Raw genomic sequence first — 16,700 nt, forward strand, 5'->3', positions numbered from 1 at the left:
ATGTGGTCATATGGCTGCATTGTACTCTTGTTTATGTTTATCTCAATCTCAAATGTGGTAACAAGATAACATTATCACAATATTAAAATAATTATAATAATAACATCAATAGTACATTTGGTTTTTTTTTTGTTCCGTTTTGTAATATAGTGAATTATTATTTATTAGTGAATGGTGTCCTATAATTTTTTTGTTTTAGTTGCTGTTGACAGTCTTTAATTCAAGATTAAATTATTATCATTTTATTCAATAAAACTTTACTTATTGGTGTCATGTCTTGAATTATAATCCTATAGTTTTTCATGGGCTGAAGTTTTATTATGGATAAACTAACCGTAATATCAGGAACATTATTCTTGTTGGCAGATGTGTTTGCTATCATCAGCTTAGCTATGCCAGATTGGATTATAACAGATGTAGGAGGTGATTATTTCAAAAAATAGTTTAGTGCCTTTATAGAAAATATATAACATCTAAATAAATAATGTTGGATGCTTATGTTATTAGTCGGCTATAATAAAATGTTAATATGTGATACATTGATTATTAGGCGACACAAGATTAGGTTTGATGTGGACATGTATGACTCTCTACAATAGACCACAAGTATGCTTCACTCCTGATCTAAGACTTGAATGGTTGTTAGCTTTGGTCAGTATTTTCATTGGTTGCATATGTATTACTACCACCATCATTTTGCTGGCTTCATCACATTGGGATCGTAATGTTATACCATATGCCCGTTGGGTAGGATTTACAGCCAGTAAGTCAGCCTGAATTTATGTTGCAGTTTTATTTCATATTTATTTTGCTAATAATTTCTAGTGGTACTGTTTTGTTTTGCTGCTGTTGTATTTCCAATGGGTTTTCACATACCAGAAATCGGTGGTCAACCTTATCAACTTCCAAACAGTCATCAAGTTGGCATTTCATATATTTTGTTTGTATTATCGCTCTGGGTAACTGTAATATCAGAGTTATTTGCTGGCAAAGTATGTTTACCCCATTTTTGAAGATATTTGTACAATGAATGGCTGTTATTGAACAATCTATATGATCTCAAATTTGACAGAAAAATAAATAAGTTCTGTTAAAAAAAAATATATATATTTTACAGATTTGATGATGAAGTATTTATATTTATGAAATAAATACATATATTCTATCCTATAACTTAATGTTAAGAAACTTATGTGAACATATTTTGTGAATTTTAAAAATATTTTGAAAATGTATGATAACATTAATCACATTTAATAATATATAATAATTTATTTAAATTATATTGTTTTTGTTAATAGGATTTGATTTAAGTTAATTTTTCTATCAAAATGTACATATATTTTGTCAGTTATACTGACTTATGCAATGATTACATAAGACTTAAAAATATATTTGAATATGTCATGAAGTTTACTTCAAAACAACATTCTCAATTTTCTTAATTTTTATTCTTAGATCCTTAAGTATTGATTTTAAAATTTACAATGTTAATAACATAAAATTGAAAAAATAATTTGAAAATGTAAAAAGTCAATTTCAACTTAACTTCAGGACTAACTCAAATGTATTGTTAGAAGTTTTATCTGATAACCAAGGAAGCCATATTAAATGGCAAAAGATTAATTCTTTTCGCCAAAAAAAAAAAAAACTAAATATTCCTCATAACAGTGAGTATTGATTTATACTTGCTTGTATTGCTTGTATGAAAGTGTCCATCTTCTTCTAATCGCTGCCGCGTCAGTCATTGTTCCCACTTTATAATCAAACTGTTTATTTTATATTATATTGGAACTGATCCATAAACTGTCGTAATTTAAAAGTTTATAAATATAAAATTCTAAAAAATATGACAAGGTACTTTTAAAAATGAATTACTAGATATTAGGGGTAATCCACTTAGGTTAAAATTTGCATTGAAACCTATTTTTTTTTTTCATAATTGTTATTGTAAATCCAATTAATAATAACATTTATTAATTGATAAATTTAAATCAAGTAATTAGAATATATTTATTTTTATTTTACAGAATATTTGTATTCTTAAAACATAGAGCATCATAAAATTGCATATGTTGAATATATTGCCTTTTTTAAATGACATAAAAACATCATATTTTAAGGATTTTAAGAGAATATTAATTCGACCTCTACTTTTAATAAATTGAATAATCATTATGATATCTGATCACAATGGCGCGAACACTCGTGCTGGCTGTTTACAGACTTCAATTGAAAAAACCTGTTCTACCACTGTCATTTTTCAGTGATTAGCAGAAGGATAAAGATTGACAGCATGACCCAACTACTAGACAGGGAAATAGAACAGGGTAATAACACACATTAATGATAATTTACTTTGCACACACTTTCATGGTATTATACATGTACGTGACAAATTGGCAATATTCGACTTCTTAAAGACTACCCGGATCAAATTTAATTTCTTCAGAGTATGTTAATTACTCAATTCTATTTTAATAAAATCAAGCATATATTTGTATTCATTAATTAGAAATCCATTGTGTGTTTATATCAAACATAAATACTTGGAACCAAAACTGAAGTTTTGTAATTAAAATTAATTAAAAAATATACTAACAAAAATAACCCTAGGTTAGATAAACGTAGAATTTTTAATAAAAATAATTATTGGAAGTATTGATAAAAGTATGATATATCCAAAACATAAAAAAAATTGACGGTCAAACGCAATAAAAAATAAAACTGTTTTTATATTCTAGAATTGTATAACATTTCTTGCAATACTTAATTTAACAATAACTGTAGTTATTATAAGTTTTTATAACTGTTACAGGTACACAATGAAACTAAAATCGTCTTGATATTACCATATGTAAATATTATTATTTTATTTATATTTTGCTAAAAATACAAAAGTATCCATTCAATATTTGAGAGAACAAATTAAAAAATATCAAAATATGAAATGATTATGTTATAGTTTACCTGCACTGAATGAAACACATTTAAAATTTGAATACTTTTGCAACCAGTATTTATAAATACTGCATTTAAAAAAATGTTATATACAATTATTTAATTTTTATAATATTATAATTATAATAAATGTCAAAAAAAATAAAAATAATAATAATAATATATAATTATATACTATTTCACAATTGAGAATTATACAATTTAAAATCTTAAGGTTAACTAAGTTAACCAAGTACATTTAATATTTTAATGTGCACATTTTAATCCCAATATTTAATTAATCCATCCCAACCAGCAGTTGCCACTTTGCTAGGTTCATGTGGATGCCATAATGCAGCAATGCATACATTATCGTGAGCTTTCCATTTAGTATACAATCGACTTGTCTTCCAATCCCAAATAAATACTTTTCCATCAGCATCACCTGAAACTAAATAACTAAACAAACAAATATAAAATTACTATTGTATATCTAGATATTATATATATCTGTACCCTGGAGGTAAAGGAAACCATGTCCATTTTTGAAGAAATTTAGTAAGCCTCAGGTCCTTGTACATTTTTGGCTCTATATAAAGGTATAAAGCACTATGTCACATTATCAAAAGTAACGGAAATAAGGAGCAATAAAGTAATTTGAATTAGTCACGAAAAAAAAATATTTTTAGATGAAAATAAACGAAAATTTAACTCCCTGTAAAGTTACTATTTTGTGACATGGTTTCATTTACCTTCGGGGTACAGATATATATATAGTATTTGTTATAATTACCTCATATCTGGTGAAAAATCTAATGAACAAGCATATCCAGCTACCATATGACCAGAAAAACTTTTTTTTCTATTTATTTTAAAACGATTCATCGCAGAAAATATTACTATTTTATTATCCATACTTTGACATGCTAACCACTTTTTATTTGGTGAAATAGTTACACTTGGCATAGAATGCATGGTTGGATCTGCTATATATTTCATATCAACTGGTATATCCCTAAAAAATAAATTTTATTTTTATTGTTTTTAGTTTTGTCAATTATTTAACTTAACTGTAAATAATATTTAATCATATACTATTTATAATTTAAATACATACCATTCCCAAACACGAAGACTTTTATCATCAGATGTTGTAACAAATCGTCTATTCTCATCAACAAATGTGATACTATTTACTGCTCCCAAATGTCTTTCGTATTCTTGAACTATATTTCCTGATCTAGTATCCCACTAAAATTAAAATAATTATTATATATATTAAGTGAATGTATTAATTTTAATTAATTTTTACTTACACAAACAATTTTTTTATCAGCAGTACCAGCAACAAATAAATGTTGTTTTTCTTCCTCCGGATTAAATTTTACACAATATAACACTTTGTGGTTAGTAAAACTTTTTATACAATCCCCAGTCTCTGTGTCCCATAATTTAACATACCGATCATATGCTATTAAAACAAGAATTTTTGATAGTTACTGTATACTAAGGTACATTTTATTAGTTAAATATTTACCTGCTGATAAAAATTTAGTGCCCTTATTATTAAAACAAGTATCCCTAACTGCTTGTGTATGACCTATATATGTTCGAATACATTTTTTATCTCTGTAAACATCCCATAGCTAAACCAAAAAAATGTTCAATTCACTTTAAAAAGGTATGTACATAATAAATTATTAAAATAAAATAACTACCTTAACTCTACAATCCATGCTGCAAGACATCAATAAATGAGCTGACCTTGGAAACCATCTAATAGCTGATATGCCTTTTGTATGACCCTGCCATGTATGTACATGTGCTTTGGGAAGAAAACATCTATCAGGTGGTGCATTTGATTTTAGATTAACACCTACATCTTGGGGTATATGTAAGAATGAACGCCCTTGGTAATCAACAGGATCTTTAACTGTAAACAGTTGAAAAATATTATACTTCAACTCTTGATCATAAAATTTAATAAAAATAAAAAATTACTGTGCAATATGGATTTCTCTTTAAAACTTTTATCTTCCAATTTTTTGCCACGTTTATGTTTTTTTGCAAGGAATTCTTCTATAGCAGCTGCATCTTCCTATTAATTAAAAATTAAATTAACTGTAATAATATCATTATCATAGTAATAAAATTAAAGCATAACAAGGGAAATTTTATCTTAAAAAAAATATCTAAAAGAATTCAATGATATATTTGCATGAAAATAATATTTTACCCCTTCTGGTTTTGCTATTTTTTGTTCATCAACATAACATCCCCAAGGTCCGAGGTACCCTTCAATATCTTCTGGATTGTCATTCTTATGTCGCTTTCTCTTATCAGCTAACCTTTTAGGTAATGATTCAAAAACTGTTTTAAATTCATTAGTATCATCAGGTTTGCGGCCAATGATTTCAGTAGAATCAACAGTAGGATCTAATGCATAACCTAATTCACAAAATTCATAAAAAGATACAACTACTAACATTGATTAAATCATTTAGTCTTATACATAAAATTACATTATGATGTATTTAAATACTTAATTTAATGTTGCTAATATTATATTTCTAATAATATTTAAAAACAAAATTTAAACATACCAAAACTATGAAATGTTCTTCTTTGAGTTTCAAACATAAAATCACTAATATGAGCTTTTTCAACAAATCCAGTCATCATATTTTTTGGAGCTTTTTGTTGTTGTGTTAAAAATGGATTTTCTGGGCCAGCAACTGGTGTAAAAAGCTCTTCGTATTTCATATTCCTAGTAATTTCTTTTGTACCAACATCAAGAAATTGTATTGAAGTATCTGGTCCCTAATTAATAAATATATGTTTAAATATTATACATTAACATTTTAACTTTGAAATTATCTTCAATATTGAAGTGACACACCCTAAGGTCACAATCAATATTTAGCATCAGATGGTCCTTAAAAGGAACATTTTGATTAGTCATTACTGACAGTGGCATTAATTTGAGTTGCTAGGTATCAGCGCCAAAGCCTAGATTATGATAATTTGAGGGGCGGGGCTAAACAATTTTAGGGGCCTATAACCATAATCAAAATATTGATGACTCACAAATAAATATATTTCAGAGTAGAAAAAATATTATAAATTTATTTCTTGCTTTTTTTAATACAAAAATAAAAATTTTATTTGTATAAATAATTTTTTCTTTTTTTTTGGGAAGAAAACCCTTTAATTATATAATCAGTATTAATTACCTCCAAAACATTACTCTCTGAACACAAAACAATTAAACTATTTAAATTTGTATGAGAACTGCTCGTTCTATACTTGTTTTTTATATGAGTTAAAAAAAAGTGTTAAAAAAACAAAAAAAACCTACTATCTGCCAGGGGCCTACTATTTTTTTTATATCTGTTGTGGGCCCAAGGCCATGGCTCCCTCTGCTCACCCATAATCCAACCCTTGTCAGCACCTAATGGTGGTAGGTATTGATACGTTAATTATATTTAGGTCATGTGAATGCATGTAAGCTACTACCAAGCTGGTGGTAGAATTGAATTGAATTGAATTCTTAATTGATATAGTATAAAATATTCAAATATTTATTATATTTATATTTCTATTTTAATTTTTTAAATTATTTATTATTTTAATACAACATATAATAGGAATTGTCGTGTTGATACCTGAAGTAAAATTGGTAATTACGTTATAAAACTTATTGAACTTATTAAATAGTAGCTTGAAAATATAATTAATAACTATAGAGTGTCCCAGCAAAAGCACACATTTTAAAAACGCAATAACTCATCAAAAAACCATTGGAATTTCAAAAATAAAAATTTACTATAACCATTAACATCTCCAATTTAATGATGAAAAATGATGTTGAGTAAATATATACGTTCGCGATCCCTAAATGCAATAGTGTGATAGTTAAGATTGGTGATCACTTTTGTGCACATTTCTCAGTCAATTCTGCCAATTACCCATCTGATTTCTTCCTTCAATTGATGGATGTCTTGTGGATTATTTATATAAACAAATCTGATAGTTTTACTAATTAACATACCCTGAGAGGTAGAAGTGAGCCTCATCAATGAGGATTATCCTACTGGCAAAATCTGCGTCGGGTTGGCTCAAAATCCATTCTGCAAATAATCTTTTCTTGCCATGATCTTTTGGCTTCAATTTTCATGTCAATGAAATCTTATATGAATGCAGATGAAGCTCGTTTTTCAAAATTCAATGAACATAACTTCGTGACATACCCAGTTGCAGTGAACATAGGTGAACAGACTTATGTAGGCTCACAAGAACACTGTTTTGCACTATGGCATTGTTTGCCATAATACCTCTGATAAGTGGCTTTCTTGTTCACAACTGAGTCAATTTTCTTAAATTTATCTATTAAACAAGTCAATAACGAATACGTATTGTTTCGTCCTAAGCTTACACAATGTTTTCCGTGACACTCTCTCCACAATTGTAGTAGGTTTTCACTATGTTTATGCAGTATTCAATAGTGAATCTCTCCAAGATGACGAATGCAGAAAAACAAATGCTTTTCAATAGAAAATAGGGTTATAAGACAAGAAAAACATTTTAACAGTACTTTTAACATAAAAACAAAAAAATTATGGCGTTTTTAAAACGTGCGCTTCTGCTGGGACACCCTTTACTTTATGATAAATGAATAAGCATTAATACATAGAAACCATAAATATTCAACAAAAAACGAAGTTTATTAAGCATCTATTAATATATAGTTTATTTGAAAATTTGAAAACTTACTGGAGGTAAGACTTCTGGAGCTGCATTAACTGAAAACTTTTTACTTAATTCATGAACACTGATTGCATTTTCAGTGGTGGGTTCTGGTGGTCCTTCTTCTTCACTACTGCTACCATATTCTTTTAAATTTAACATTTTATTTTTCTCAGTATTATACTTCTACTTGGCCTAAAACGAAATTTTCAACTATTACAAATGTTTATATATTTTTAATACTTATGGCTTACCATAAATATAAGATATGGATATGAGATATTTTTAAAATATTATTCAATCTAAGTAAAAAAAATTACTAAAATTTGTAGATAAAAACGTTGAAAAAATCAAATATGTTTATTTACACAAAGTAAATGATAACTTGTGGACTTGCAGAAGTTTTTTACTGATAACATAAATAATTAATAAATTACAGTGGCGCCACAAATGATGTCTAACATTTATTTTTAATTTTACAGATTTAGTTAGGTTTTATTTATTTCCGTAGGAAAACCTTTTTGTGGGACATTTGACGGTAATAAAAGGTATTCAATATTATTTATAGGACTTTTCTATTAATTTTCTTTTGTTTTATATAATAAAATTAACTTAAATTTAACACTTAAAATAACTTAAAAATGGATAAATTATCTATTGCAAGATTAGAAGATTTAATTGAACAAACACAGGAATCATTAGAACAAGTTTTACATATTAGAGGTATATATTAATATTTAATAGTCTTTATTTTATAGATAGCAGCATAAAAACTCTAGGAAGTACATTAAAAAATAAATCAAATAACCATTTATTTATTCATAAGAGAGCATTGTAGTATTATGTCAGCACATTTTAGTATTTATTATCCCCCTTCTCCTCATGTCAGTGTATATCAGACATAGGCTACCCACCTATCTTACGTCAACGTTTTTCATAGATCCACTAAATTCTTTATTCTTATTCATAAAACTATTTTTTTCAACTGTCAAAATGAAAGTAATAATAAGAATTGTAAGGATGGCACACCTTCGATGTTGTCGGGAATTCATTGATTTTTTTTTTTGCGCCTTTTTTCAAATGTTAATAGTTATGATGTGACATCAGATTTAAAATTTAGCCCCTTCCTCCTATATAAGGTAGTATCAGTTTTCTCGATCCCTCACCCTCCTGGTATGCTGACTTGATACTTGAATACTCTCTAATCTAAAAACTACTTATGACCTCCAAAATTATTTAAGATCAAACAAATAAAAAAATGTTCATAGGCCTTAATTTGGATTAAATTTAAAACTTGCTTAAATTGGAAAAATACAACTCTGTGATTAAATAGTGTCGTCACAAAATGGGAACATAAAAATTGCCTGTTCTTTTATATATACAAAGATTTATATATAAATTTATATACATACAATTTGAAAATAATTAATTAGAAATGTTCTTTAAAATAATAGCTTCGTCAGTAATTAATATTTTTAAAAAATGTTTTTTATTTTTTAGTGAGTGTTGCGAAAAATACCATTCAAATCTACACATTACTTGAACGTTTGCATGTAGCTTTGATTCAAGAAGGAATAAATGATACTACATTTCTGGATATTATCTTGAATACAGAAGTAAATGAATCAGTAGATTCAACAATGGAATCTATTTTGCAGGAAATTAATGAACTAATAACAAAATTTTATGAGTAGATTAGTAGGTGATTATAAAAAAAAAAAATACAATGACGTTTAATTAACAAGATATTCAGGATAATATTTTAGTATAATTATGTATATGTGTTCGTATCGAAAATGAAAATAAAATTCGTTTTTATGAAATCTAATTAATTTATTTTATTTTTATTTATATAAACAATTATGTGTATACAAGGGGAAGGATTGCTCATAAGGGCGCTTAGTGCCTCTTTAAACACTTAACATTCACGCATAAAAAAAGTTGATACAACCTAAATTAATTAAAATACAAGTAAAAATACAAATATTGAAAATCCTGGATTATCGAAATTACCGTACCAAAATACCGGCAAGGTTAGAAACGATATTTTTAGTATACATTCACAAGTACGGTATTGTTTTTCCAGAAAGGATAAAGTGGGGCAAATATTTTTTTTACAAGGGCTAAGGTTTTTTCAACAAATACTGAGGTTATTTAAATAAAATATAAAGATTTTCGTATCCGCTGGCGTATTTTCAATTTTTTCTGGGGGGGGAGGTCCACAGTTTATACATATAAACTATAATTAATATAAACTAAATATTATATTGTAATAGTTACGTCCTTGTGCATTTTTTGGAGGAAGTTAAACTAAATATATAATGTAATAACCGTATAGTCTTATGTAATATTATATATATATATATATATGTATCTAGTCTGGTCTAGTCTGGTAGTCTGGTCCTCCAGGTTGGGGGTTGAGCGCAGGGTTGACGACCCTGCCTTGTAAAAAGCTTTTTGTTCAGGATTCATACAACATGCCTCGGACTAGAGTATATGGTAAAACGACTGGAAACTGGAAAACGGAACAATTTTGGGGTACTTGGAATGTGCGATCTCTGCACAAATCAGGTGCGGCTTTGGATTTGGTCAAGGAATTAGAAAAATATGGAACGAAGTGTGTAGCACTTCAAGAAATTAGATGGGAAGATGCCGGGTCAACAAAAGTGTCTCAAACAACCATCTTCAACGGAAAATGCGAAAAAGGTCATAAACTGGGAACCGGTTTTGCTGTGCACGAATCAATTATACATTCAGTAAAGGAGTTTAGAGATATAAATCCGAGAATTACAACTTTAACAATTAAAACAGACAATTTTGACATGGTATTAATCAACGCGCATGCTCCAACTGAGGATAAGAATGAAGAAGAAAAAGAGCTGTTTTATGCAACACTAGAGGATACGTTTAGTATGTCAAAAGGTGATATAAAATTAGTACTAGGCGATTTCAATGCAAAAATAGGAAGGGAAGAGTGCTACAAATCAACTATTGGAAACTACAGCCTACATTCCAGCACCAACGATAATGGTACTAAACTAATCGACTTCGGTTTAGGAAAGGGTTTGGTGGTCAAAAGTACTATGTTCCAACGAAAAGACATACATAAATATACATGGATCTCGCCGAATGGGAGACATAAAAACCAAATTGACCATGTCCTAATAAACAATAGATTCAAAAATAGTATTCTGAATATAAGAACTTTACGGGGAGCTGATATGGACTCGGACCACCTACTGGTTGGTATATGGATGAAAGTTAAAATTAAGAAATATAAGAAAGGTAATTTAACAAACAAAGGACGAACCGATATAAATAAACTAAAGGACAAACAAATATGCAAAGAGTATGTAGAGTGCTTTCAGAATATTATTAAAAGTAAACAACTAGATATAGAAAGAAACTTAAATGTTGATAAAACTTGGGAACATGTAAAAGAAAGCATAAATGAAGCATCAACGAAAGTCTTGGGGAAAAAAGTATCGAAAACAAAACCATGGTTCAATACGATTTGTGAAGAAACTGTACAAAGAAGAAAATTAGCAAGACAAGAGTGGTTAATTGACACTAACAACGAAGTAACACTGAGAAGATTTAGAACTCGCCAAAAAGAAGCCAGCAAGATATTGAGGTGTGAAAAGAGGAAATACGTTCAAAACATATTAGAAACAGCAGAACTCGATTATAAAACACACAGAACTAGGGATATGTATAAGCGAGTGAATGATCTCAAAGGTGGATACAAAAAGAAAGAAAGATTTCTAAGGGATGATGATGGCTCCCTGATAACCACAAGTGAAGAGTTGGCAAAGAAATGGACTAGCTACTTTGAAAAGTTGCTAAACTGTGAAGAACCGAATGAAACCTTTAATTTTAATTTTAATCTTAATCAGGAAATCCAAGAATCACAGGATTGTGAAGAACCGACCTTGGAGGAAATAAAATTACAGATAAACATGCTAAAGAATAACAAATCCTCCGGAGAGGATGACATCCAATCAGAGCTCTTAAAGGAAGGCGGAGAGGAAATGGTAAAGTGGTTATGGAAGGTAATTCACGAAGTCTGGATAACTGAAAAAATGCCTGAAGAGTGGAAGACAGCGGTGATTTGTCCAATTCATAAAAAAGGAAGTAAACAAGACTGCAATAACTATCGTGGGATAGCCCTCTTAAACGTGGCGTATAAAATTTTTTCAAATTGCCTATTAACAAGAATAAAAACAAAAGCAAAACAAATTATTGGCAATTACCAAGGTGGCTTCAGACCTGGAAGATCGACCACAGACCAGATATTTATTTTAAGACAAATATTTCAAAAAATCTGGGAGTTCGATAGAGAAATACACGTTCTTTTTATAGATTTTAAGAAGGCATATGATAGCATCCATAGAGAAAGCTTAATAAACATCTTGAGAGAATTCCATTTTCAGGACAAGATTATAAAACTGATTGGGATAAGCATTTTGGAAACATTTGTCAAAGTTAAGGTTGGAAATACAAACTCAGACTCAATTTTAGTTAAATCGGGATTAAGACAGGGAGATGCTATGTCACCAATCTTATTTAATATAGTAGTAGAGAAAGTTGTAAGAGAGATGAATATTACACCGCAAGAAGGAGTTAAATTCCAGGAATCGTCCATAGGACTTCTGGCTTATGCAGATGATCTGGTGATCATGGAGGATTCACAAGACGGACTAAAAGATTTATTAAACCGGCTGGAGAAAGCAGCACTGAAAGTTGGACTCCATATCAATGAGGACAAAACGGAATATATGGTAGTAGGAAGACGAGATACTATAAGATTATATCCAACTCTTAACATCAACAACCGAAGTTTCAAAAGAACAAGACAATTTAAGTACCTAGGATCCATACTTTCAGAGAGAAATGAAATCGAAATAGAAATAGGAACAAGAATTCAGTCAGGAAATAAATGCCTTTATGGTCTTGCGAAATTACTGGGATCAAGATCACTTTCAAGAGAGTTAAAATTACAATTATACATCACATTAATATGACCTGTTATTACTTATGGAGCTGAGGCGTGGCCATTAAGGAAAAGTGATGAAAGAAAACTCTTAGTACTGGAAAGAAAAATACTGAGGAAGATCTTTGGACCAGTAAAAGACATGTTCAGTGGGGAATGGAGAATAAGGAAAAATGATGAACTAGAGACACTCTTTCATAAACCCAGTATACTCGAAACAATAAAGAACAGAAGATTGATTTGGGCTGGGCACGCCTGGCGTAGTCAAAACCCACTCATACGTATGGTACTGGAGGAGAACCCTAATGGAAAAAGACCGCTGGGAAGACCACGTCGGAGATGGGAGGACGGAGTTAGGGATGATGTGAAAGCATTAGGTGGAGGAGAAGATTGGAGATTACAGGCATCGAATAGAGAAAACTGGAGGCAAGGATGTATGTCGGGATGGTCCTAGTGGCCGAGTTTACCGAAGAAGAAGAAGATATGTATCTATATATTGTATTTAGCAATATATTATAAAGAATTGTTATAAAATAACTTCCAACTGTCTCGATTTTTTTGGCAATATAAAAATTATCATATATTATATACATTTTATTATTTTTATAACTTAACCACAGTATTCGTGAGTACAAATACTATAAACGATTATAATAGTATTTGGTATTTAATATTTGGTGAGTCGTGTTCTGACATTTATTTAAAAGTGTCATTGATAATATGAAAATTCTTATATTATCTATGGAAATTGCAGATTAAACTATTAGCTGATAAGGCTTAATTTGATAACGATCAACGCTACACTATAAATGCTGTGCCTACATTTACACTTGGGTCAGTGTGAAAAAAGTGTACACTAATATTACACTTTTTTAAAATAAAAAGCGTGTAAGACTACATTATTTCAAAACAAACGCCTTGGTGTATACTTGTTGTGAAAAAGTGAACACTTTCACACAAAACGAACAAACATATGAAAAACTCTATTAGATTTTATCTATTCTGTGATAACACTAAAATGATAAAATCCATATTTTAGTTTATTGTTAACCATTAACTCATACCTATTATTTTGCAATAAAATACTATTCATTAAAATTTTTTTTTAATTGTTCAGTTTTGTTTTATTAATTCAACTAAATATATTAATATGTCATTCAATGCTGATTTTTATAATTGATTTTAACATCTCACTTTGAAAAAAATACACTAAATATGAGTAGTAATCTTAGTAGCTCTTTAAATTATGTATATAGTTGTTCTTTAGAGACAAATGTGCAAATTAAAATCGGAACTCTTGAAGGTATCAAACATAATTATGATTATGAAAAAATATTAAGTGATCCTATGAAAAAATTTTCTGGTTTATACCAAAAGTCTTTTTCTGATCTTGTTATATACTGTCAAGTATACAGTGATGGTAAACCATTAAGTTTACCAGTTTCAACTTCATACAAACATTTTACTAACCGCTGGAGCTGGAACGAATGGGTTGTACTACCAATTCAATTTAGTGATTTACCACGTAATGCCTTATTAACACTGACAGTGTACGATTGTGCTGGACCAGTTACTATGACAGCTGTTGGTAGTACATCTATATCATTATTTGGTAAACATGGTGTATTTCGACAAGGTATGATTGATCTCAGGGTATGGCCTGATAGAGATTCTGATAGTAATATATCTTCTACACCAGGCAAGTGTTTATCGGATACTAATCGTATGCAATCACTTGCTAAATTGGCCAAACAGCATAGAAACGGAAATATGCCTGAAGTTGATTGGTTAGATAGATTAACCTTTAGAGAAATTGAACTCATTAATGAAAAAGAAAAAAAGACCTCAAATTATCCTTACTTAATGATAGAATTTCCAGAAATTATATCAAATGGTATTGTTTATAGTGTTGTACATTATGAACAAGATGGTGATGAAATATATCCATTTAGAGTTAACCCAGATATAGTTACTGTACCAGATGCTGAAGTTATGCAGGAAAATTTAGTTGAAAGTAAACATCATAAACTTGCTAGAAGCTTAAGGAGTGGAATATCCGATAAGGATGCAAAACCAACTGCTCCACTTAGAGACATGTTAAATACCATTGTTGGTTATCCTCCTACTAAAATATTGACAACAGAAGAACAAGATCTTATATGGAAGTACCGATTTTATCTTTGTAATCAAAAAAAGGCCTTAACAAAATTTTTAGAATGTGTTAACTGGAAATTGCATGGAGAAGCTTTACAGGCATTAGATATGATGTATCAATGGGCTCCAATGGATGTAGATGATTCATTACGTTTATTAAGTCCGGCATTTAAACATTCTTCAGTACGGAAATATGCTGTAGAAAGGTTACAACAAGCTACTGATGAAGATTTACTTTTGTATTTGCTACAGTTAGTTCAAGCACTCAAGTACGAAAATTTCGAACATATAACCAACAGTTTAAAGTTAATGGAAGACAAATATCCAGTAACCGATAGTTTAACAGAATCAATATCTGGATTAAGTTTAAAAGACAGTAGTGATAGCAATATTCCTTGTACAATTAATCATTTTGAAATGTGTAGACCAGAAGATATGGATCTGGCACGGTTTTTGATTCATAGAGCTAGTAAAAATTTTAGTTTGGCAAATTATTTTTATTGGTATTTAATGATTGAATGTGAAGATCAAGATTCTACTATCAAACAAGATATTCGTGTTCGTAATATGTATTTGAGTGTTATGAAAACATTTTTGATGACCTTATATAATGGTAGTACTGAATGTCAAAGGATACATGCAATGTTAACACGTCAACAAAATTTTATCGATCGTTTGGTCAGGATTATCAAAACTGTTGCTAGAGAAAGTGGTAATCGTAAAAAAAAAATTGATAAGTTACAAGCACTATTAGCTGAAACTGATACAAAATTTAGTTTCATGACTTTTGAACCTCTTCCTTTACCGTTGGACCCTAGTATACATATTACTGGTATAATTCCAGAGAAAGCAGTTCTATTTAAATCTGCTCTTATGCCTTCAAGACTTACATTCATGGTGCAAGACAACAAAGAGTATGTAGCTATTTTTAAACATGGTGATGATTTGCGACAAGATCAACTAATATTACAGATCATTACACTTATGGATAAACTTTTAAGAAGTGAAAACTTGGATTTGAAACTTACACCATACCGAGTGTTAGCCACAAGTACACGACATGGTTTTGTCCAGTTTGTAAATTCACTGCCTGTAGCTGAAATATTAGCAACAGAAGGTTCTATACAAAATTATTTTCGTAAAAATCATCCAAATGAGAATGCACCTTTTGGAATATCTCCTGATATCATGGAGAATTACATAAAAAGTTGTGCAGGTTATTGTGTAATTACATATTTACTTGGAGTTGGTGATCGTCATTTTGATAATTTGTTACTGACATCAACTGGCAAACTATTTCATATTGATTTTGGTTATATATTAGGAAGAGATCCTAAACCTTTACCTCCTCCTATGAAATTAAGTAAAGAAATGGTTGAAGCAATGGGTGGTGTTAATAGTGAACACTATCATGAATTTAGAAAATTATGTTATACTGCCTTTTTGCATTTGAGACGCCATGCTAATCTTATACTGAATCTTTTCTCTTTAATGGTAGATGCCAGTGTTCCTGATATTGCATTAGAACCGGATAAGACTGTAAATAAAGTTCAGGATAAGTTTAGATTAGATTTGGGAGATGAAGAAGCTGTACATTATTTACAAAATTTATTGGATATGTCAGTTACAGCTGTGATGGCTGTACTTGTTGAGCAGTTGCATAAATTTGCTCAATATTGGAGGAAATAAAGGTGAACAATAGAATAAAAACTAAAAATAAATAATTTTGGAATTTTTATTTAAATGTTATATCATGAATTGTATTATTATTATCTTGTGGATTATGTAACATATGCAAACAATAAAACCCTTTATGTATTGATAATTAACTATCATTAAGCTATATGTTATCTTATCTAAATAAAAA

The 16,700-nt window shown here is 29.3% G+C and overlaps 3 protein-coding genes across 6 annotated transcripts; 2 read left to right on the forward strand and 1 right to left on the reverse strand.

Moving 5' to 3' along the window:
• The first annotated feature begins 126 nt into the window (after positions 1-126).
• Positions 127-1,123, forward strand: LOC112688549 (uncharacterized protein C16orf52 homolog A). The gene is made up of 3 exons (XM_025561804.1): positions 127-423; positions 551-763; positions 826-1,123. The coding sequence occupies exons 1-3, from the start codon at positions 321-323 to the stop codon at positions 1,011-1,013; spliced, it is 504 nt and encodes a 167-aa protein (XP_025417589.1). The 5' UTR covers positions 127-320; the 3' UTR covers positions 1,014-1,123.
• A 2,048-nt stretch (positions 1,124-3,171) lies between these two features.
• On the reverse strand, positions 3,172-16,137 carry LOC112688625 (pre-mRNA-processing factor 17). Of its 4 annotated transcripts, XM_025561903.1 has the most exons (12): positions 16,074-16,137; positions 15,862-15,929; positions 7,714-7,881; positions 5,544-5,760; positions 5,177-5,388; positions 4,942-5,038; positions 4,659-4,873; positions 4,478-4,586; positions 4,257-4,411; positions 4,058-4,191; positions 3,734-3,955; positions 3,222-3,399 (listed from the first exon to the last, which is right to left on the reverse strand). In XM_025561903.1, the coding sequence occupies exons 3-12, from the start codon at positions 7,846-7,848 to the stop codon at positions 3,222-3,224; spliced, it is 1,674 nt and encodes a 557-aa protein (XP_025417688.1). In that variant the 5' UTR covers positions 7,849-7,881; positions 15,862-15,929; positions 16,074-16,137. The 4 variants fall into 4 exon arrangements, with proteins under 4 accessions (XP_025417691.1, XP_025417688.1, XP_025417689.1 ...); XM_025561904.1 differs by lacking the exon at positions 15,862-15,929 and having other exon boundaries at positions 16,074-16,128; XM_025561902.1 differs by lacking the exons at positions 15,862-15,929; positions 16,074-16,137 and adding an exon at positions 7,941-8,032.
• LOC112688624 (phosphatidylinositol 3-kinase catalytic subunit type 3) lies at positions 13,825-16,660 on the forward strand. The gene has a single exon (XM_025561901.1). It carries the CDS (start codon positions 13,895-13,897, stop codon positions 16,520-16,522), a length of 2,628 nt encoding a protein of 875 aa, XP_025417686.1. The 5' UTR covers positions 13,825-13,894; the 3' UTR covers positions 16,523-16,660.
• Positions 16,661-16,700: the final 40 nt, after the last annotated feature.

Source organism: Sipha flava, unplaced genomic scaffold (genome assembly GCF_003268045.1).
Source record: "Sipha flava isolate LNK unplaced genomic scaffold, YSA_version1 39_pilon_pilon, whole genome shotgun sequence".
Classification (NCBI taxonomy): domain Eukaryota; kingdom Metazoa; phylum Arthropoda; class Insecta; order Hemiptera; family Aphididae; genus Sipha; species Sipha flava.